This window comes from Apis florea, unplaced genomic scaffold (genome assembly GCF_048593485.1).
Source record: "Apis florea isolate Af1SG1 unplaced genomic scaffold, ASM4859348v1 contig_2897_pilon, whole genome shotgun sequence".
In the NCBI taxonomy this organism is placed as follows: Eukaryota; Metazoa; Arthropoda; class Insecta; order Hymenoptera; family Apidae; genus Apis; species Apis florea.
This window is the reverse complement of record NW_028256665.1, coordinates 3,930,474-3,954,568: the sequence shown is the minus strand read 5'-3', so window position 1 is coordinate 3,954,568 and position 24,095 is coordinate 3,930,474. Positions and strand designations below refer to the sequence as shown.

Below are 24,095 nucleotides of genomic sequence, written 5' to 3'. Positions count from 1 at the left end.
TTACGGTAAATTGATCGATCCCTCTTGATGAACGATGATTAACGACGTTAACGAAACCTCGTCTTCTTCTTCTTCTTCTTCTTCCTCTCCTTCCCCCCTCCCCCTCTTCTCTCGCGGAATAATATTTAATAACGCATTCCTTGTCGTCGGCCCTCCCCCATCAATCAGCCCTAATATTTTACGCGCGAAAATTGACTCCGGAATCGTCTTAATTGGCGGACGGGAAAAGGGTACACGTTGCTCCTCCCTCTCCCCTCCCTCCCCTCCTCGCCTCAACAATGATAAATTGCGTCTGCTACGAGGCCAGTTTCCTACGATGAATCCCGCACACCTGACGTAACCGACTTCTCTCTCACGTAGAAAATTGCGACGTGTCTCGTCACGAGCTTTTAAATCATCCTTTGACGATTTCTTCTTCGATTCCTCTTGGACTTGGACTCTCCAAGATAAATAACGGAGAGACTCGAGGATGCTTTGTGTTTTCGAAGGGGGAGAGAGAGAGAGAGAGAGAGTGAGTTGGAATTATAAATAGATTTTGGTGTCCCTTTGAACGAAGGCCAATAACAAGGCGAAGAAACTATTTTCCATTTAAGAGAAATAAACGTTTTATGTTAAAATATTGCGAAACGTCAGCGAGAGACGTCTTGAAACGAGTCTGTCCCGATTTATTACAATCGTCGCGAACATCCACCAACCTCATTCGTTTCTCCTTATATCATAAATCAGATATATCCATTTTCTCTGTGAAGTGTATACAAACTGTTATTTAATTAGTACGCAACTTCAACAACACCGAATCGTAATCCCTCTCGTAATTTACCATAAGTAACCGAACTGATGAAGATTTTCTTCTAAATTCGCGCGAAGAAAATTAAATCTCGCCTCAACGAAATAAATTTCATCTTTTGAGAAAAAAAAAAAAAACGCATCGTTCGAATAACGAATAATCCCCACGAACTTTCCACGTCCCTCCCCAGTGTATCTCCATCGAAATCACTGTCACCGATTAACCCCCAAGGGGAGCGAGGTTCGGGGGACGAAGATCACCGGGAGATCCTCGTCACCGTGGAAACTTTCGAACCACCTCCTCTCTCTCCCCCACCGATTTTTGGTCATCGTTAATCGATAATCGTTGAAGAAGGATCCGAGAGGAGAGGGCACGCGTTTGCGGGTTTCCCCCGTGGGGATGAATGACTGATGAGCGCCTCCCTCCGCGCCTCTTACAATTCCAAGATTCACTTTGCGCGGGAGGGAGGGAGGGAGGCGAGAGATAAATTGCGACCGCATGCAAATACGTCACGGAGCGATACGTCAACGAAGGCCGACTCGTTCGACACGCGCGGAGGAAACGACGGTTGCCGCCACGTTTCCATTGTCGACTAACGACGAGAGAGTGGCGGAAGTCGAGCGTGGCGGGGAAAAGTTGAAAGAGGCTCTCTGGTGTCCTCCTCCTCCTCTTTTAGAATTGGGATTGGACCACCCGATTAGAAGGGATGAAAATGACGCTGCTGACGTTGCGACGAAACAGGGAATGAAAAGGTATCGTCGAGATGTTATTCCAAGATTCGAGAGGGAAGAGAATATTGGTTGGAGGAGCATCCAAATCCGAAAGAAGAAGAATCGAATCACGAGAGGAGAAATTAACAAGGGTGTGAAAAGTGGAGTTGATTCGAAACGGGGGCGGCTGGGCTCATCGGTCAAACACGAGACGTTAAATTCACGGGATCGAAATAGGCGAAGGGACGTCGCCATACATCATCGAAGAAATGAATTCATCTTCGTTTAACGAGGGACCAGGTCCCGGCGGAGTTAAGGAGGATACGCGCGCGACTGGCGGAGAAGGGAAGTCGTAACTTTAATGCGCAGGACGACAGGATAATCATTATTACAGCGCGGCTGCGGGGGCGTAAACCGGATGTTGTGCTCCTCGGTGCGTGCTCCAACGGTTCCGGACGCCGCCGACTTCGCCACCAATTCTCCTCTCCCTGGCTGAATTTTATCGCTCGATGTATGCGCATGAGATTTTTATTGCTACTTATGGTCGTTTCGTTTCGATAATAATGATATTATTAACAACATGCGTCCCCTTTAAATGTGAAATCATCGTGGAATGTATGCGAAATTAAGAGTTGGAAGTTTGATTATTTGCGTCGAATTTACGATTCGAAGTCGTTTCCTACGAATAATGGAATCGGAATCTTGTGATATTTTGGATAATTCGAATATCTTCTTCTTCTTCTGGAAATCTATTTTCGAAGGTAATAAAAATTTCGAATTTAATCCCATCCGCGGCAAGAGTTTAAATTTAAAAAGATAAATATTTCACGTTTATTTAAGAATAATTGCATTTTTACCAGTATCCAATATAAATTCCGATCCCTCGATTCTCCATTACTCCATTATCCTAACAATTTTTCGCTCGAAGGAAAACTTCGACTATTTATCTACGGGTATATATGGCCAAGGCTTCGTTAAAATTCCCCCTCCTCAAAAAAATACTAACCTCTTGAAAGTTTTACCAATCATTCCCGTCTCTCTCTCTCTCTCTCCCTCTCCTATTTGCTTTTAATACGCCGGAACAGGAAACTCAGAGCTGTCGAGTAAACAAATTCACCGATTCTTCGAAAGCAAACAGGGACGAAGGAAAAACAGCACGACGTCCAAGTCTCGAAAGTCTGCACCTATGATCGTGTACTCCATAAACGTAGCAATGAACAATCTGGAACGGTAATTGACCTAGCCCAACTCTCATTTAGGGAGACAATTTGGACGGTGGACGATAAACGATAGCTCAGTGGCAAGGGCTGCGCCGTCAGGTTCCCAATTGCACGAAGAGACCTGCTCGTGTAATCGTGCGCGCGCGTATGCGTGTGTGTGTGTGTGTGTGTGGCGCCGTCGCGACGGACGGTTTTCCACTTGGAAAAGCCCAGAAGCTGTGGCACGTACCGAGCAACGAGGACAATGGAGCGACAAGTTCTTTAACCTTTAAGCAGAGGAACCTTTATTGGAGGCAAATTGCGAGCTCGAACGAAAGTTATCGATCACGTGTAGAACGAGCGCCACAACCTCTACCCGACTGATATTACGTTCAATAAAGATTAGCAGCGCAGGGAGCCGGCCTCCTTTCACGACGAAATTTCGTTTCAGATACCAAAGGGAATGAAACGATAGGGGGTAGTAAATTTGTCTCCTGATCGTGTGCCAAGTTGTGTGAATATTTAAACAGTATTCGATTATTCGAGTATCTGAAACAAGAACGGTAAATATTACAAGAGAGAATATAAAAAAGTCCTACTACTCCCTACTATTCTCGATCTTTCATTCTTCTCGTTCAACATCCATCCCTCTCCCGTAGATGTAGATCTATGGCAATCAGTTAAACGGGAAGAAGGTACGCGATCTGTTCGACGATCTTCGACGTATTCCATTAGCAGAGGATTTCTGTTCGAAGAAGAGCCGAGTCGACACGTGCACTCTTACCACCCGCCTCATAAAGATCGTAAGCGGTTAGAGTTACACGCGGATCCAAGGCCGGGGGACGGCGTAAATCACCCCGATAGGGAACCGTGTCGCTGCGATTCCGACCAGAAACGAGGAAAACCGGACGACAAAACGGCAGTTCACGCCGGCTCCTAGCCATTCAATTAAGTTTATCTCTGCCCCTTTTCGAAACCGCCGCCGCGTCCACATATATCAGGCCCCTGCCTCGAATCTTGCAACCTGCCCACGTAGACACCCCTTCAAACGTACTACGTTCTCCGCACCGTCGAGGACGTGTACGCAGCTGCACGGAAAAATCTAATCTCGGCTGGTTTACAATAGATCGTGGTGGACGAGGGACGCTTTTAAAGAATCTTGGGATGGAGAGTGGCACCAATACGTAGAAATGTTAATTAACGAGTTTCCTATTATTGTATACGTTTTTTTTTTTTAAGTCGTCTAGAAAGAAATCATGTCTAAATAGATGGTTCATACAATGGTATTAATTTGTTTCTATTCTACGTATTTGTAATTTTTTGAATAAGTTTGAAATAAATATGTCGTTTAACTTCTTCTAAATATTGTAACTTTTAAATTCGGATTCTGAACGGCAAATATATCCCGAAGAATGACAAATTTTTGCTAATGAAACGAGTTCTCGAGACATTAATTGAAGTTACATTTACAATTTTACAACAGGAGTTTATGTAATTGGAATTCGTAACCTGTATGCCATTTTATTTACATTATAATCATTACGAAATATATTATATATATATCTTTCAATATTTTTTAAAATTATCATTTAATCCTCTTACAGTTCTTCTTCAAAGTAATAAATATTTTACTATACTTAATCATAGATTTGCTTTCTTAAATTTCCTCTCGAATTATTAAAACATTTTATGCATTATAATTATCTTTAACATATATTTCGTCTAACGAGACGAATTGGTGAAATGAAATAAAAAAAAAAAAAAAACCGAGGAATCTTTTCTTAAAAAACCACATTCGATCACTTTCCCTCTCGCATTTACAATCCTGGTAGCGTGTTTCGGTGCAAATGGTTGCGTATCTTATCTATCCCCTATACCTTCCAGTTCCTTCCTTTCCATTTCGCCGGTCCATTTCACCGTTCGTAAGTTCATTTTTCCGTGATATCGGCCAGAACTCGTGCGTGAAACGGCCATTCGGATCCACTCGAATTTCGAGCTTGTCCATAAACTCGGTTTAAAGCACGAAAACAAGAAAGCCAGCCTTTTCGGATAAGGGAAATTTGTTTCTCAACCCGGTGTGACCCAGTTTTCACGGATATCTACCATCTCAAAGGAAATTTTCTTCCTTTCTTCATTTTATTTTATTTTATTTCTTTCTTTTCCTTTTCATTCAACGATAACGATCGAGAATAGGCAATCGTGCAAATGTAACTTTTATCTCGATTCGCCCAACTCCTTTCGAGGTTTATTGGTTACATTTTTTTAACGCATTTGAGTCGCTTTAGGAAAATATATTTAGTAATGTTATTCGTTTTATTTCTTTCGAAATATTATTATTATTTCACTGCGAAATATTTATATAATTTTATAATTAATGTATGCACAACATTCTATATTACAACTCGTTCCATAACTTTATAATATTTAAAAAAAAAAAAAAAAAACAAACCAATTTCAACCAAAACTTCACCCCAATCAATCCCCAATTAAAAAAGTTTAGCTTCAACAACTTTTCCAACTTTCCTCCCAACCAAAAGAAATATCAATTCCTCCTACGTTCTCGAAAGTTCAAAAATCTTTCATCTAACTTCTACACAAATCAACAAGAAAAGAAAGAAAAAGAATATGATTGGTTTCACAACTCGAGCGGAGGAAAGAAAACTGAAGAATCGTTCTTCGACCAAAGTCTTCTTGGGGCCTTGCGACCAGTCTACCGTGAACGCGATTCCGTCCTCTTCTTGAAAACTCACCCTCCTCCTCCTCCCTTACCACCCTCGCTTTCCCTTCCCTTCTTTCGTTCGACCGACCCTCGCCGTTAGGTTAATGGAACGCATTGCCACAAACGACGGGAAAGTTAAGGCCGTTTCCGATTGCAAATGGACCGAAGGCAAATCGCACCGGTGACGACGATTCGTCCAATTCGAGGGGATGACGATCGCGCAGGTACGCGCAGAGAGAAAAGATGTTCCACTCGAAAGGGATCATTTCAATCGTTTATTCGATTATTCGTGATTGTTTCGTGACGAATACCGATATTTCGTCCCGATCAGTGTGGAAATAATATGGAAATGGTTTAACGGAATGTTCGAGGTGAAAGTTGGTTGTTCTTGGTGAAAGAAAGGGATAGTGGAGGTGGAGGGAGAGTTGTCGAAGATTCAACCTGTTGCCAAGAGATGTGTAGGTGGAAATTGGAGAAATCGAGAGGGAAACGAAATCTGGAATTCGGTTACCCTTCTTCTTCCTCGTGTCGTTTGGAATTGGATCTTTCAGGTATTTGCTCGTATTTGATGTCTATTTAGGGTCTCTTAATTCCTTATTTCTTTTTATTATTATTATTATATTATATTATATCAACGTGTGGGTGAATAATATTTATCGCGTGTTGAGATAGAAATTTGAAGATATAATTGAGAAATAAATATTGTAATGGATTCGTTTTCTACTGTGACAAGTAAAATTGTCTAGTTCGTTTTAAAATATATTCCGATTTTTACACTTTCGTTTCACCTTTCGCTCGAAACAATTCGACGAAAACTAAGCCAATCTTCGATATCCGTTTCGTTTTCAATTAATCGTTCCGCGTTTTCCTTCTCAAAGGGAAAATATTTCCCTCGTCCCTTAGAGAGGAGAAATATTCGAGTTTAGAAGTGACATTCCGAGAGTTCTTCCAACAGGAAACGGAAGAGAATTCAAAGGAGGAGGTGCAACGCGGTATTTATCTTCGAATAAAATATCGAGCCAGAGGAAGCTCTCTCTCTCTCTCTCTCTCTCTAGGCGAAAAGCAGAGACGAAGCCTTTCTGTCGCCTTGGAATGAAACCCTTCTCGTTATTGCTTGTTTATTCCGTTGTTTCGCGCGCCATGAACGAGGAACGCGTTTCCAGCGCGCACAACAAAATGCATTTCGTGTGAATTTCTCATTTTTCGAAACGAGATATGTTTTTTTTTTTTTTTCTTACAGAAAAATTTATAGAAAACGCAATTACATTCGTCGTGAAATACTTTTCCACGATCGATTATACGATTTCGCAATAAAGTACAAATTGATATATTAATTTTAACTTTATCGAAAATTAAAATACTCGGAAAAGTAACGGCCGAGAATTAATTAAATCTCGCGCGATTTCCGCCCCATTTCCGGAATGCAATTCTAACAAAAGAGAAAGTTAACAAGAAAAACGAAATTTTCCACGGGAAATTGTGCACATAATTGGCAATATCGTTGCATTAGCATTTCGCTAAAAATTCAGAGCGGGGCAATGTCAACCGGGATTGTTCTCTCAAGAGCCCTAAGAAGCTCTCACCTGTTCTCCCTTTCAATTCACTTTCACGGGTAATTTGGTTCGCGAAAAACGTTCGCTCTGGTCTCTCTTACGTTTTCCTTTTTATAAAACCCAACATACGTGAAACAACTTTTTGTATCATTTTGTAACAATGAACAAGTTATTTGAAATTCGATAATTATTTCTTCATTATTAATTATAATACGTAACCACGAAATGTTAGAATGACATTAGAAAAATTTTTCTAATTAATAATTTACCTTACCGTTCATTGTATATAAAATTAAACAGCTAACATTTAATCGTGAAATTTACATTCACCAATTATTCCATTCATATCAAATCGAATTCAATTAACAATTACCGATTAAGTATGCAACGATATGCAACAACGAACTAATCATCGATCATAATTGCTATTTCCATTCACTATCATTATTCTTTCGATGTATATAATAAATTTTGCAATATTTTGCACGCAAAGGGGGTGGTGGTGTAAGTTTAACGTAGAATTACGATCGAACGACATCGCAATCTCCACCCCTGAACAATTTTATCTCCTGTATTCGTTACAAATAATAGGCTATTTCCTCGACAACCACTTGGAACGTGGTACTACGCGTGTTGCTCGAGTGGCGTTGAAACGAGTTGCAATCGTTACGGCAACCCTTTCCTCCGAATTTGTCGAACGCGCCATGTGGCGCGAAATAACATTTGAAAATTGTAGGACAACACCGAATCTGAAATTTGACGAGAGTGGAAAGAATGGAGAAAAGTAGAAGGGGAGCGGTATTCAACCCTTTGTCCGTTGGACAATGGAAAATTAATAAGGAACAGAGAAAAAGAGAAGTTGAGAAAGTTTGAAATGTAAAATTGTCTCGAAAGGCGACGCGAAGAAAGTTTGAAAGGATTTGGACATTGGGTGAAAATTGTCCCGGAGAAATTTTTCAACGCGACGAGGAAGGCTGGAACAAAAATTCAAATAACTCCGATGAAATTCCCCCGCAAGTTGCGGCCAACTCTCTCGCCAACAGTTACACCATAGAACACCTTTCTTAAACTTCTTCCTTTTTCTCCCTTATATTTACAGGAACAGGATAAAAGCTCGGAGACGAATAGGATAATCGGAAAGAAAAGAAAAAAAAATAAAATAAAACAAAATTCTTGACTGGAAACTCGGAAATGACTTCGCTCCAACTTTTTCTCTCTTCGAATAAGATTTTTATTCCCCGTTACATCTACGAGATCTCTCTCTTGCTCCATCTCGAAAAACAATCCTTCCTTCAAACTTCATCGAATTTATACACTCGAACGGCGACGGCCGTTTTTTTTTTGTTCTCTGCGAAATATTCGCTCTCGTTTCTTCGATCGAGAGATAGAAAATATTCAAACTTGGGAAAACTTGAACTTTCTTCGATCGAATAATCTCGACTGGGCGAAAAGCATCGATGGGAAATGAATAATTTTAACGCGTCCGGATCAGTCTGTATGAGAAGCGCGTAAATCACGCGAGATTGCCCTCGCTCGGCTCGAATTTTTCCACTCGTTACCCCCGTTTGTTTTTGTCACGATGGTTTATAGGGCCGACGAAAGGGAGGGGAAGGACGTCAGAAACAGGGCGAACAAGATCCCGTCGTGTATCATTCCGCTTCAGACGGCGCAATTTCGACCGCAATTTCGAATGTGAGCAACTCGGAGGACCGCGAACGGATTAAAAGGGAGTGTAAGGGATTATCTGGGATCTGGTGGAGAATTTATGCGTCTTCGTAAGACGGTGCTTCTCCCATACCGTTCGCCCCGGAAATCGTAAAGGATTTCGCCAGGATCTTGGCGAGTTGTGCTCGCTCGTTCGCAATTTTCTTCTTCGTGTGCCTTCTCCTTTTCAAGTTTAACAGAGTTTCTTTCGAAAGTTTCGAGAGAGAGGATGAACACGATTATGACTTTGAGTCCAGTTCGTTGATATTACGTTCGAATTTTAACCAGAGAAATCAAGATTTAATTCCATTAATGAATTATCATCCGACTTGGATGATAGTTAGAAAAATTCAGACGTAGGAATCTAGGCGTATTGTGTGTATACATCGTAAATTATCGGGCACATTCGCAGTATCGCAGCTAGATCCTCGCGTATCGCGAAATAACTGGTCTCTCGGATAATCCGCGGAATGGCGCGAGATAATTCAGTGGATAATTCCCAGACGGAAGTGATTACAGGCGTTGGAAGGCGACATCGGAATGATACAACGCATATTGCAATGCTGAGATTACGAGAAACTTCTCGTTATCTGATATAAACTGGCGAGACGGCGTCAAGTGCAGTGTACGCTTGAAAAAGTCGATCTCCTTTTCTTCGATTTTTATACGACTCGTTTATTGGAAATTTCTTTCAACCGGTTTAACATTATTCACTTATTTTTCTTTGTTATCTATAATTATAATTCCTCGAATAATTTTAGCGTTATCTCGAACAATTGCACTTTATCTTAATTTTAAGTCGATTGTGAAATCGAAGTTAATATATTCGATTATAATATATTCCAAGTTGAATATTGGTCACGTTTGATACTATGCGATGATGTTCGACAATAATAACCCGACCAATTGAAATACAAGTCACGTTTTATTATTCCACTCACCTTGTTGATCTGTCGTTGGAGCTTCGTGATCGTCGCCCGATCTCGTTGCGCAGCAATACGTTCTGCTTGCAATGCCTGTTCCAATTCCTGAACCCGCTCTTCCAGACTCTCCTGAAACACAAAACGATCCCTCTGGTAAGTAACTGCTCTAATATCTGTAACATTGTAAATGTACTTACAATAATTAATTTTACATTCCCAGATACACTCGTGTATTCTACTACAAATATACATTCATAATCTTTTACTACGCCTCAAAATTACTATCAACATCCGTCACGTCGATCTTGATAAAATTGGCAACATTTCTTGCAAAAAAAAAAAAAAAAAAAAAATTCCTGAATCGAATACTATGTATACACCTTCAATTCAGGATGTCGAATTGGCTGTCCGCGTGCTCGTAATCTCCAAGTACACGTAGAGTGCACGATCTCTCGAGCAAGTTTAAAGCCCCTGTTAAGGCAGCTTAAAACTCGAGCAACAGGAATTACGAGGAGAGGAGGAGGAGGAAGGATATCCCGTTGAAAGTTTCCACTTCCGTTGCGTTTGCGGCCGCGAAAGTTAATTGAGAAACGGTCGACCGTAAGCTTCTCCCGCGATCTATGTGCGATTCCCGATCCAATCGCTGGCTAAAATCGCCCCCACGGCTTTCCCCCAAAATTAATTTCGACTACCATCCAATATTCGAATTTATTCGATTCCCCCAATTTAATTGTTTCAATTCGATCCGATCGCGTTTACACAATTTTTACCCACAATAAATTCTGATCAATTCGCGATTTATTAAACCGGTAAGATTTCACATCCATTTCGATCAAATAAGTTGGAATAAACACGAGAAAGAAATTCGATTCGTTAAAGGAACGCACCAACCTCGAACGAGCAACCTCTCCAACCTTCCCCCTTTTCACTTTTCGTCCCGGTAACCCCTCGACTTAAAGCGCGATAATAACACTCCCTCCCTGCTTAATTTAGCAGCCCGACCGGGTATTTCCGATTATCAAAAGCGCTCTCGTTGAGCCAGCGCGGAATGCTAATGAGCGGGCTCCGAGTGGTGTTGGTCGCGATTTGACCATAAGTATCGGTGCGATCCATTAGATTGGAGGCGACGCCGCCGTTTCAGGGGGTTCCTCGAGAGCCCGGCCAACGACGACGTTTCTCGCGCCCACGCGGCGCGAGGGATGATTCGTATGCGGGTGCACGTAGCTGCAATTCACCCTTTCCAGCCCCTTCTTCCACGTCCACGTTTCACCAGCTTCCCCCTTCCTCACCCCCCGTCCTGCTATTGTTTGTCGCGAGCCAACCAAATTATACCGGGTGTGCCAACGTCTTTCTGCCCGTGCGTAAAAGAGTTTCGGTATTTCTTTCTTCCTTTTTTTTTTTTTCTCGAACGCGAGGGAGAATGCGGGAAAAGAAGGAGAGGCGAGCACTTGTTGTGCTTCGTTATTATTGGTATATTGCGTTTGCGACGAGATTTGAAAACATTTTTATACGAAGAATATAAAAATAGGGGTGGCGATGGTTGAACGTTGAAACTTCTCTTCCGTTATTCTCTCCGTTTTTACTTCTTTGTATTATTCGTCAAGAATATCGGAGATAAATTTTATCGTACTTTTCTTGGAATTTTGTGTTTTGTTTCCACAGAAGAATTAATATTCTTAAACGAAAACGTAAGAATGTAGAAGTGGAGCGATAGCAACAATACTAATTGCGTTTATCGATAAATGAGTAGAGAAAATTGTTATTAAAGATTGGATAAAAGTGGGATTAAATTGAAAAAAAAAAATTTCGCTCGGGATTACTTCGTAATACACCCTATATAAACGGGCAAGGGGTGGATTTTCTTCACACGGATTCGGCGTATACTTGTAAATCTGTATTAAAGGGTTTTTCCAGAATGACCACGGTTGACATTATCGGGAAAGTATTGGTTTCCATTGGATTTATGGCGCGTACTATGCCGTGAATAATTATGAGTCGGAAAGGGCAGAACAAACAAGAAAAGATTTAAGGCTCGGCCAACCCTCGCTGTAATTTTTGTCTGGTTTCGTTCTGCTTGTGTATTTCCCCCCCAATTCGTTCCCCAATTTCCCCTTCGTAATGCTCGATACTTTACTCTGCCCCCTATTAATGCATTAAATAAAATAGCCCAACGTTAATTGCCTATTTCACACCTAGTTTTATAATACACTATTTCTAACTGTATCTAAGTCGATAACGGTATTTCTTTATTAAATTAAATCACGATGTTAATCATCTAAAATCCAATTTTTACGTAAGATTTCACGAACAATGAATTACTTAAAAATTGATCATCCTTCCACTATATACGAAGAAATATATAAATTACGCAAGAGAATTTACAAAAGCAACATTCGTTTCGTCGATGTAAAAATCCTCTCGACTTCGAGCAGCCACCCTTATCACCCCCTTATACCGCCAACGATATATCTTTTTTAGAGGAAAGAAAGATCATCTTTCCCCATTCACGACGTTGCAAAGATGTTGCAATTATAACAAGCCCCGACTGGCCCTTGTCCCTTCACCCTTCACGATGGACGAAAGGGCGTCACACACCACATTGGAAGACCCATAGAATTAGTACAGGGACTTCCGGGGCGTCATTTAAACTACAGAACCGCGGCGATGAGGCCACTCTATATGCAGAGATTCCGTTAAATTGCAAACGGCCATTTTCCAAGGGGGAAGGGAGGGAGAGTGACGAAAGGGAAGCAAGGGTAAGATCCTCTCGAGTAATCGCACGGTTAACTCGATCCTGGGAATCGTTTACGAGAGACGACAGCTTGTCCCGATTTTCTTATACCCTGGAGAGATCCAACATCCTTTTCCAGGGACGAATTAATCAATTCGAATCAATTTATTCGATTCGTTCGAGAAAAATTCGAAGAGGATTAATATAAACCATCATGTTGTCGAAATAGATCGATGATAGAACTCTTGTCTGCTCATCTCTGTTCATCAATCTCGAAAATAAAATTGTAGAAATTGTATTTAATTCCTCTCGATGAAAGGAAATAAATTCTCGACGAAAGTAATTATTGATCTCATTCAGGAATGAAAATAGAGAAAAGAATCGTAGAAAATGGAATAAAGCGAGAGGGTTGAGGAAGAAGGAAGGGAATGGGCGCGTTCGAAGACGAGTTTCACACCTTTGGTCGAAATTGAACGGTCGCGTCAACATCAGACAAAGGAGCGTCGCGACGTCGACGCAAATTTCCTCGACGCCCGTCGCTTTGGACGAGGCTACTGCTGCCTGCACGCACACACGCGCGCACATCCCCTGCCCCCCTCCTTTCCTCTCGCGAAACGATCGTAATTTCGACTAACAGCTGCTCGCCCCGACGCCTCAACGAGACACGAAACACCCTTAAATCAAGATCTTGCCTAAACACGACCGTTTCAATAGTTCGTCCTCGTTCTAGAAATAGACGACTCTTCCACGCGTATCAAATTCGCCTTATGTTACAACAAGCCCTGAAAATCGTGAGGCACCCTCACGATTACTGGTTAAAGGCGAACGTTTATTAGGACGGGACGGAAAGAATATTTTGAATTATCTCGCTTTACTTCTTTTTCTTCTCCGTTCATTTTCGAGAAAGCACTCGTTCCACATCACGTTACTCGGATGATTAATTTCAATAACGAGATGAATATCAAAAGAAAATAACAAGCAACAAATTACTTCCAATGCTGTATAATAAAACAATATATATGAATCGCAAGTCCAAAAAAGGGGACTTTCGCCCCTCGATATTCCATTAAATTCCATTAAAATTCTTCTTTCTGATAAATCGCGAATCATGTGTTCATCGCAAAGAGAGAGAGAGAGAGAGAGAGAGAGAGAGAGAGAGAGAGAGAGAGAGAGAGAGAGAGAGAGAGAGAGATTTAATAGACTTTCAACGCGCGAAATATGATAGCGCACGGAACAAGGATGGAGATCCTTTGGAGAAACGGGAGCCACTTATTTCCAAAGAGAATTACCCGAAAGACGACAACGGAGAGCTCCTCTTTGGTGTCGGAATACTTTGGTGAAACATTCGTGTTCTCTAAACGCGGACGGCTCAGGTTAACGCTTCAACCCCCTCCTCACCTCCGCGTCCCGATGCGGAGGCGATGCTCGACTCGCGCCTCTTCCTTCAAAACGGGTTACCCATAAATCTGAATGAACTTGAGAGGATTTACGGATCATTTATACACGTTGCTGGAAACGTTGGGAAGATTAACTCGCGAAATGAAACGTGGAGATACGAGACGCGGCAGATTTGTGGCGTGGGAAATATCGAGTTTGTTTAATTGGAAGGATTTCTCCAGCTGCTTGCTGATTTATCGCGAGATCCATCACGATTTTCACGCACGTTTTTTCCCCAATAAATAAATAAATTTGCCAATTGCTCATCGTGAAATATTAAATCGGATTTGAGAAACCATCGATCGGTAAAAAAGAACGATTGGAAAATGAAAGTAAGTGTAGGAATCGTGCTCCAAAAAATCCACACGACCATCCAATCCACAAACCCACCTAATTAAAATGAGCATCAACACCGTTACATCCAACATTCGATTTACAAATCGTCCCATCGTTTGCGCCATCGATCCTAACCTTTCACTCCTCCCGAATGAATTACAAGCCGAATGCCGGCAGATGCGATGCCGTGAAATCAAAGCGACGTCGTGCACGTCGGCGACACGTGTTTTTAATTTCCGCGTGGAAACGCTCCAAAGGCGGAGCCCACCAAAGCGGCGGCGAGGAAAGGCCACCCACCCCTACCTATCTACTACCCACTACGGGAAAGTATGGAAAGCTCGTTCCATTCGTGCCTGCTAATGAAAATCGAACGATCGAGAGCGGGGGAAGAAAAAAAGACGGAGGGCCCCCCTTTGACTCGCGCGCAAAGCGTCAGAAATCGAAAAAAATTACCGTGAAACGCGTTTAACGCACGTCAATGCCGGATAAAGTATATTTCCCTCCGCCCCTTTTCGATGCATTTTCAAGTTCGCGTCGATCAAAAGTTTTCAATACACGGCTAATCGAAACATCGCGATTTGAAAACTTACGAAAGCAAGTTTCCAAGTGCTATTTCTTTGGGCGAAATTGAAAATACAGCTTGCTCTTTTTGTCGAGGTATTTTTATTACTTTTTTATATTTTTTATCGTGGACATTACATCGAACGAATCATTTTCTACGAAAGAAAATAACGATTCGTTTAATTCATTATTAATCCAACGACAAATAATTTTTTGGACCATTTCAATCATTCTCTCCAAAATATTATTGTTAATAAATTTACCTTTAAAATGCAATGCGTCCATTTTAACCCTAACCTTTTTTAAACCATCAATTATAACCACGAATTCGTTTTTTCCCTTCATCCGCACAACTGGGAAAGAAAAGTTTCCAAGCCTCGTCCAACGAGAATTACCTTCCTCCGCAAAGAAGAAGAAAGCCTCTTTCATTAATCGTAATTCAGTTACAAGTTGTTCGTAAGCAAGCGAATAAAACCGCGAGGGAAACGGTAACGAATCGTCGTTATAAATATCGCGTAGGATAAACCTTGGTCCTGGAACCGGGCAAACGCCATTTTCTTTCCTCCCGGTATCCGAGATCCAAGAAATATTCCGCGACTATGCCGGTAAATTATAGCAACGTGCCAACCTGGCGATAATAAATCGCCGTGTACACGTTAAAACGCCAAGCGACGAGCATTAAAAGTTAACTGTAGAATCTCGAATCGAGCGCTATCGGTATATTTTCCGGATTCCTTTGATACCGTAATCGTGGCAATTATCGTTCGTTTCTCGCCTCTCCCCCCCCCCCCCTCCCTCCTTTTACTCATTGGAATAGTTCGCTGCTTCGCAATTTGCGGAGAGAAAAGAATCTATCGGGTCAAATTTTTTATAGGAGACGAGTTTTCATCACTCGCAACGAGTTTAAATCATTGGTTCGAGTAACTTTCTCCTGAGAGTAGAATTCTAATTTTGAAACGTAAATCGATTTAATTTACTCATCTGCTACACGATGTAAACAAAAAAAAAAAAAAAAAAAAAGAAAAGAGAAAATTGCGAACCTCGAGAGCCTCTAATTTAGCGCTTTGATGCGAGGCTGATGGTCAAAGGGTTAGGATATACATGTGTGTATATATATATATATACATACATCCAATAACGATCCAATAACGATCATCCTAAACGGATACGTTAACGTTAATTATCTGTAACGCGGATCGAACACGATTATTACGATCACGTTATCGTTGCATCGCGCAAATGGAATGCTGATCGCTGCCAATTGCCTCATAACCATATCGACAGCGCAGTGGTGCCAGCGATCGCTCTCTACGGAACAATGCGATATCACGGGTATTATTATTTGAAGCAAACCGGAAGAGTCGTCGCATTAATATTAATCACCACCTCGCGCGCATCTTCGTTATTATCTTTCTTGTTCTCCATGTGAAATGACTCTATTAAAAGAACGAGAGAAGGAATTTGTTTCTTTTTTTTTTTTTTTTTTATTCCTTTGTTCCATTATCAACGAAAACTTTTTCATTTTATCTTTATCCTCAAGTCGTTGAAAATCATCGTTTGGCGGTGGGCAAAAAGATTCAAAGAAGAGGGGATATATTTGTCCAAGAATTATCGAAACGAGAGAAACGTTCTCGTTCGGTGGAGGAGGAACGCGCGTATGTTCCAAATTTACTCGAAATGCAGCCAAGTTAGTCGACGCGTTCCTAAAATGTACACGTGCTCCACATGCACGAACACCGCCTACCTCGTTTGCATGTAAACTATTTGCAAGAGCGAGTAACGGCCGGCGTGCACGTCAACCGAAATGCAACATGTGCTCGTCGTTTTGTCGTCCCGTCCCAAGAACATTCGAATCGCTTCACAAAGTAGCTAAATTGCCGCTTAAACTGTGCGCGCGTTACTTAGATGGAATTTGCCAAATGTGAATACCATCTTGTTACAGTTAATCGTCTCTCTAAATTCATATCGTCATTTAAATCTAATAAAAATAGATGAATTTATGATTAATTTATGTTTGAATTAATAAAGAAAAAAAATGTTGCATTGTAAGATGTTTGTCCTCGATACGTTCACAAGATACAATTCTTCAAAAAGTACGAATACTTTTGAATGCAAATACTCGATGCCTTTATTTCTTAAAAAAAAAAAAAAAAAAAAAAAAATAGCTCTCTCGATTCACCCTCCGCCATTACGAATCGAAACGATACCGGTAGAATCAAAGGCAGGGATTAGCTGATTAGCCAATTTAACGAAGATCACGGGCGAGGAGAGGGCGTGCGTATTCGTTGGACAGGTCGATCGTTTCGAGTCGACCATCCAAATCCTCTTTGCCGTTTTCCACGCGGCCTCGTAACTTTGATCCTGATTAGCTTGTCCCCTCTTTTCGTAACGAGAGTGCTTTCAGGGTTATCGTGAATCTTCGACCGGGGTTCCATCGTTGCTACATCGTTTTCCACGAGAAGAAACCGTGCCTCGTATGTTTCAGCCGAGCTTTTAGGGACCGATAATTAGGTGGCGAAAAAAAAAAAAAAAAAAAGGAAGACGAGACAAATCAGGTGGAAAACAATGTACTTCAAATACAGCTGCTCCTTACACTCCCGTTCGATCGATTTCTTTGGTTGTTATGCATGGATAATAAAAGTAATATCCATGGAAATTCGAGGATTGTTAACCATGTACAAATCATGGATAATAGACTTTTTTTCTCTTTCTTGTTCCTCGCAATTCGTAAAAATTTCTTGTTTTCGTTAAACCTTTCGCGACGAAATTAATAGAATTACGTTTAGAATATTCGTATGAATTTTTTAGGATAAGGAAATATTCCATCTAAAATTAAAATTAAAAATTAAACGTTACAAATTAATATAAAAATCCTCGTCCGAGTAGAAACTTTTTCATCTTTAAAATAATATTTCAACGAATGGAATATTCTCAAAATGATCTCTTAATAACTCGATTAATTTCGATATATATATATATATATATATATATATATATATATACAAAGTCGAGATTCACGAGGATGTCAGAAGTGAAAAGTGGCGACGAGTTTGAGCTCGGGCATCGTATTAAGTTCCACGGAATGTCTCGAGGGCTTCCGCGAGTTTCGCATACTGAGGGCGGGGGTGGGTTGAAGGAAAATTATGCGAGAAATATGTACAACACGCCCTTGCATATTGACCGTCGAGCCAGAAAACCCGCTTTTCTTGCAAATACTGAGTCTGTCGCTGCGCCCGGAATCATCCCTGTTGTCGTAGACGGCATGGTCGTCGTCTGCAGACTTCGAAACTGTTGATGCGTTAATGCAAACGCGCCAACGCGTTTCTTTGGAAGATTGCGTTACGCTTCTTGAATGCAAACGTGGATAAATAATTCCTTTGTTTTTTTCTTTTTTCTTTTTCATTCCTATTATGCGAAGAAATATTTGAGGAAGAAAATCAATGCATACGATTAAAATCGAAGCTTTGAGAACCAATTAAATCTTTCTCTTAGCGATACAAAATATAATTTCGAAATTATATTCTGTTCGATCGGAATAAAAATTAATAAAAGCACAACCGTGTCGCGTTCGAGGCTGTCGCTCCGCGAGGAGGAGAGGGGCTGAGAGGGGAAGGCTGGAGTGGCATTCGCGACAAGCTCGTTCGATTTTCTGTTAAAGGTACGGGGGCGAAATCGTCTTGGAGGGCCGTTATACGGGCTAGGAGAGTCAGCAGAATGCAAAGGGGGTCAACGAACGAATCGTCCATGCATGATTTTTCCACGAGTGCTCTCCATTATCCGGTGAACGGCTCGGAATTCGTCTACCGACCGCATAAATCTCCATCTGCTTAAAAGCATCGGGGTACGCAGCACAAAGAGCGGGCGGAAGTCGCGGCGGATTTGTCGGGGAATCGGTGGATCATTGGCCGTCATAGATTCCACCAATAATTCTTCTCATTTCTTTTTTTCTTTTGCCCATTGTTCCTTTATCGGGCGTTAAATGCATTTCTTTCTCCGTGAAACGAGACGCTAAATCTTGACAAGAATTTTATCCTCGAGATCTTAAATTATAACTTATACTTTCGTTATCCTCGTTGATTTTATATTATTTCGCGTATTTATTTCAATTCACGAGCTAGCAGGGAATAGACGATCTCCGAAAAGAAAAAATACAGAACGGTGATAAACATTATCTCTTTTAACGATCGAATTTTTAACGCGAAAAAAAGTAGAAGTAAGAAAAAAAGATTGGAATACAAATTAAACGAGGCGTAAAAAAAATACACGCCAGAGTTGTACGACGAAATGCAAAAATTGTACCGTGTGAGAAATTAATTACGCAGAATCCTACCGTAAATAAAGAAAAAAGCGACAAAAATAGTACTAAAAAAAAAAAAAAAAAAAAGAGAGGGAAAAAAGATTGGGAGTACAAAATCCGCTTCACGTGATTCAACGTCGTCTTCCTTTCACCAACGGGAGGACTTTATTACCGTACTCTGCAAACAGACGTTCCTTCTGGGGGCGTAATAAAGTTAAGAGGGTACCCCGTTCAGAACGGACGAGGCAAAGCAGAAATCGTGGACTAAGTCGGAACCGCAAAAGTTCAAATTGATTTTGCAAAACCGCGGCCCGTTTTATGCAAATTCCAGCGACACGAGACACCTCTCCACGGGTGGAGGGTGTTTTCACGGTTCTACGGGTTCTCGTTCCGTTCTCGGCCGCTGGCTGAATTATGACCGTGATTTCCGGCGAGATGGACCTTCCGGCCTGGCAGAAGTCCAGTACTTGGCGAAAGTACGTGGATAAATCAAAAGCGGTTCTTCTTTTTTTTTTTTATTTTATTTTTCTTTTTCTCGTGCTACGCCAAGGCGTTAGTTTATTGCCATGTAAATCAACCGCGGAATAGGAAAAGGCACGTCGATCGAGAAATACGCGTCACTGTTCGTCATCGTCTTTTGCGATCAGATCAATAAATATCTCGCGTCGAATGCACGTTTTTTCCCAAAGTAATTTATAATATGGAAGATTGAAAAAGATGAAGGAAATTTGGAATTTTATAAATTATGATTTCCGACATAAGTGTTCTGTTTGAACAATTTTCGAGTGTCAAAGCAATTTTTTATTTTAAAAATAAAGGCTGTTCTGTTTCGAAGATCTTTGTCGTCATTAAAGAGATATATCTTTTCAACGATTATAACAATTTCTCTCGATACATTCTCTCGTCTAATTTTTTCTTTTTTTTGTTCACAAAGTTTTGTGAGGCGCGCGCAATTTCAACGTCGCCATACCCCGTGAAAGAAAACTATCTCCTTTTTGCTCGAATTCCGGACTCGCTCCATAGGTGGTCTTCACCCATGTTCGCGGCGCGTACGGATTCTTACATAGACACGTTCAACCTGTGTTATATTGCATTTTATTACCCCACCGTATACTTGGCAGAAGTAATAGTGCGAAATTTATAGGCACGGTCCTTATAACGTTCCTTTCCATCCTCTAACCTATATCGACACGTTGTTATCTTCACTTACTACTATATCCTGGCCGGATTTCATTTCGGTTATTTATGAAACTCGACTTCTCTCCCCGTTATTCCGTTACAACATACTATACCCGCTCGATTATTATTATCACGCGAACGTACGCCAACATACATACCTTTTATCTCCTTTTCTTTTATTCGGATTTCCATTCTATTTAATTCTCGATACAAGCAACTTGGAACGATTGGTTATAAATTTATTATGCTCTTCGCAATTTATTTTTCTTAAGGTTTCTTCTTGGTAGATTTAAATCACGTGTCATGACAAATCGGTTAGTGTTTACTTCCTTTCGTTTCAACGAATTTAAGAATCTGGAATAATTCGGAATAAAAGAATCAAAAAAAGAAACTTGATTAAATTCCCGATTAACTTTATTGCAAGCCTGCACAGAAAGAAAACCTGTTAATACCTCAAGAATCGTTAACGTTTTAACGGCGCCACCCACCCAAACGCGATAAAACGTAAGCATTTCGCCCGATTTCATAAAGCGAGGCCATAATCTCGAATCCCGGCAACAATTTTCCCCCGTGTTCGAGGGAGAAAGCAATTCGACGCGGTCAACAACATCGCGAAACCTCGTCGTCGTATTTGTTTGGCGAAACCATGGAAATCCATGTCTGCGTCGTAAACGTTGGCCTTGCTCGCGTGGAATGTATATCAACCCTTTCCAACCGTGTTTTCGCTTTATAAGAAAGTCGCGGGAAACCTTGGAACCGTCCCACGAGAGATCCGATCCTTGGCTCGAGGGTGCCGAAATTGAGGAGTGAAAGAAGGGAAGGGGAGAAGAAGAAGAAGAAGAAGAAGAAGAAAGAGGCGCGAGAAAGAAAGAAAAGGGAGGTGGAGGAGAGAGGGTGATTGGAAAGAGACGAAAGAGGGGAGAGAAAATGGAGAAGAAGCGCGGCATACGGTAGCGGACGATGACGTAAAGCACGCTTAGCGGGCGGAATGCGGAGTACAGAACGGAAATGAAGAATTATTGCGGGAAGAAGAGGTTGAAAAATTTATTCCTCGAGGAATATGATTTATGGGATTTCGTAGGAGCGAAAGAATCGCAAGGGGAATAATTTAGTCGGAGAATTGTAGTTTTTGTAGTTCCAAGTTTGATACGTGTTTGAGAAGTTTTTACGTTCAGTTGAAATTTGAGATATCGAGAAAGTGACGTTTAATTATAATAATAATTATATACAATTACGAAGAAATAATTTTTCTTTCTTTTTTTTTTTTTTATTTTTACTAGACTCGATTAAAAAGAATATTAATTGCGAAGAATTTTTCTTCAACGTAAGAGAATGCGTTATTTTTTTAAAAGACGCAGGGTATTATTTCCGCTTCCTTCAAAGCGAATTCTACGAACGAAAAAAGAACTGCTTTTATTCGTGGAAACAAAACACAGTCCTCCAGAAATCGTACTGTCATTATAAAATAGAGTTTTTGCAGGAATACGATATCGGACTTATTATTATCGTGAAAGTTGATTTGCTCGCAAAGATGAATAAAATGTCGACGTTTTTGTCCTTCTCCGGCGTGTATTCGAGACTTTTGTAAGGGTTGAACGGAGTACAATAAAACGCAGATGCCAAATTCAAGAGAGCCACTTTCGCCGATCTTTATTTTCCTGTTTCGTCTCTTTGTCTCTCCACTCCTCTTTCTTTTTTATTTTTCTTCCTTCACCGCTTCGTTTCTCCCTCCCTCGAATTTCATCATTCAAACTTAATAAGGGAGCAACGTCTCCAATAATCCACTCGAAGGTTAACAATATAACTCTCTCTCCAAATATTTTTCAAATTATCAATTTTCTTTCTTCGCTATCGTCCCTCAAAAAAAAAGAAAGCGCCAAGTTTTACTTAAATATTTTCCAAACTATCGTTTTCTTTCTTATCGATTATTATTCTCTGTTCGAGAAAAAGAAAAAAAAAAAGAAAAATCCACAAAAAGGAGTCGTCAAGTTTGTAATATCTCAAGGGAAAATACGCGTATAATAGGCTCTTCATCGTCGTTCTTCCCACAAAACCCTGTGGATTGAACGCGAGCTGGCATCGAGAGAGTCCCTTCTCAACAGACACTTTCTTCTCTTAAAGGAGTTCCGCGGTGTTCCATACCAATTCCAGAGGGAATCGATCCTCGAGAAAGGACGAGAAACGTCTGAAACGGAAGGAGGCGCGGAAGTGGAGATTAGAAGAACGATGGTAGTAAGCGTGGCAAAGCAAAAATCCTCCTCGTTACCCTTCCTCCTCAATGTTTTAACTCGCGTCCCCCGTTTCCACGCGATATCGAATTCCATTTTCCACGAGGTAATTTTCTTCGGATCCGAGTTGTCATATTTTAAGACGAAGGAACAATTGATCGAGAGAATTCCAAGTTTTAAATTATTATCGAGACGACGCTTGATCGAGACCGTCTTTTGTTCCATTCCTGGCTAATTGTTTAGTACTTTAGGAAGGGAGAATCATCGTTTAGTCGTTGGAAAATTGGATCGTGTTTTTTTTTTTCTTCGCTTGAAAAGTTGATCGAATTGCTTTGTTTTCGACGAAGCTCTTCGACGTTTTTTTTTAAGCAGTCGCGCCGTGTTTTAATTGTAATGATATATGTGAATTAAAAAAGAATTTTTCTGTTTTGTAAAGAAATAAGGTACATATCTATATCGATATGTTATTTCATTACCCTTCCTCGAAATTGTTCCAAAAATATACACCCTGTACACAAGACGATGGAGTCGAAAGTCGGACGAAACGGACGGGCCATTAACTAAATCAACATTTACTCTTATTTTACTCGTCTTATTTTTATATCGGAAAATGGAGACCATGTTCTTAACGATCGTCGAGCACGTTTTCCTATACAGGGAACTGATACGATTTATTCGACTGAAACTGTCAAAGTGCTTTGTCCCCTATCTCGAAAAGAAGATTAAGAAAAAAACTAATTTTAACAATTTTATATATTTAAGAATATTTCAGAAACAATCTCGAACGACTAACAATCTTATCACGAGATAACAGGACCCACGACAGGTCCATTAACGATTAATCGTTTAAAAGCTTCTTGCCTCGACGCAATCTTAACGAACGCTTTAATCAATTCAGCTAAACGAGTTACGCGTTTCTTAAGTGCTTCGTGTCCTTTCTTATTCACGACAACGCGAGTTTAACACCCCTTCTAAGATCATTTTAAAAATCTCACTTTCTCTTTCCCCTTTTTTTTCTACCTTGAAATTTCACTCCAACATTTCGCGGTTCCGACACTTTTTTCAAATTTTCTTCTTACAATTTTCTCAAATCCTTTCTCTCCCTCTTAAAAAATTCCTTTAAATATATTTATATCCTTCTAAAAAATCCTTCTCTTTCAAAAATTCTCCACCTTCGACAATTTTTATTCAAAAAAATTTCGTTTCCTTTTTTTTTCGCGATAAATCGTGAACAGGTCGATCACGATCTACCAGCCATCCATCCGACGCGCTCGTGTATCCATCAGTGATTACCACGCAAATCGATATCCGAAGCAATAAAAAGATCTGCCGTTCGATTTATAGCGGCGAAAGTGGCGTTTTATTGGCGCTATCGATCTCGCCGATCCCGGAGATTCCCTCCACGATTGTTCTGCGCCGCTGATACCCGTCGAAATAAGAGGGATTCGGTGTACCAGGTGTCGCGGATAAACTGACAACGGTGAAATATAGTGTGCACGCTCGTTTAACCGTACGTATAACTGTAGATAATTTATCTTTTTGCTTTGATTTTCATTTCTCTTTTCTTTTTTTTCTTTCCCCTCTTTCTCGGTACCTCGATGTTTATACAGATGGTGATACGTTATCGCCTTACCGAGAAGAGTCTGTGCATTTTATTCGCGTGTACGTGTTTATTTCTAGAGAGTTGTACGCGAGTTACACTACTTATTATACATTTATAAAGCGATATTT

The 24,095-nt window shown here is 40.7% G+C and overlaps 1 protein-coding gene across 7 annotated transcripts in view; it reads right to left on the bottom strand.

Annotated features, from left to right (window-relative positions):
• The window catches only part of LOC100871671 (uncharacterized), a 264,058-nt gene that overhangs the window by 62,355 nt on the left and 177,608 nt on the right, over window positions 1-24,095 (bottom strand). For all 7 annotated transcript variants that reach the window (XR_015291880.1, XM_086907490.1, XM_086907493.1 and 4 more), the window contains one exon: window positions 9,614-9,724. Coding sequence is in view for 6 of the 7 variants with exons in the window: in XM_086907490.1 (XP_086763616.1) it covers window positions 9,614-9,724 (111 nt within the window). In the remaining variant the exon portion in view is untranslated. The remainder of the gene's footprint in view (window positions 1-9,613; window positions 9,725-24,095) is intronic.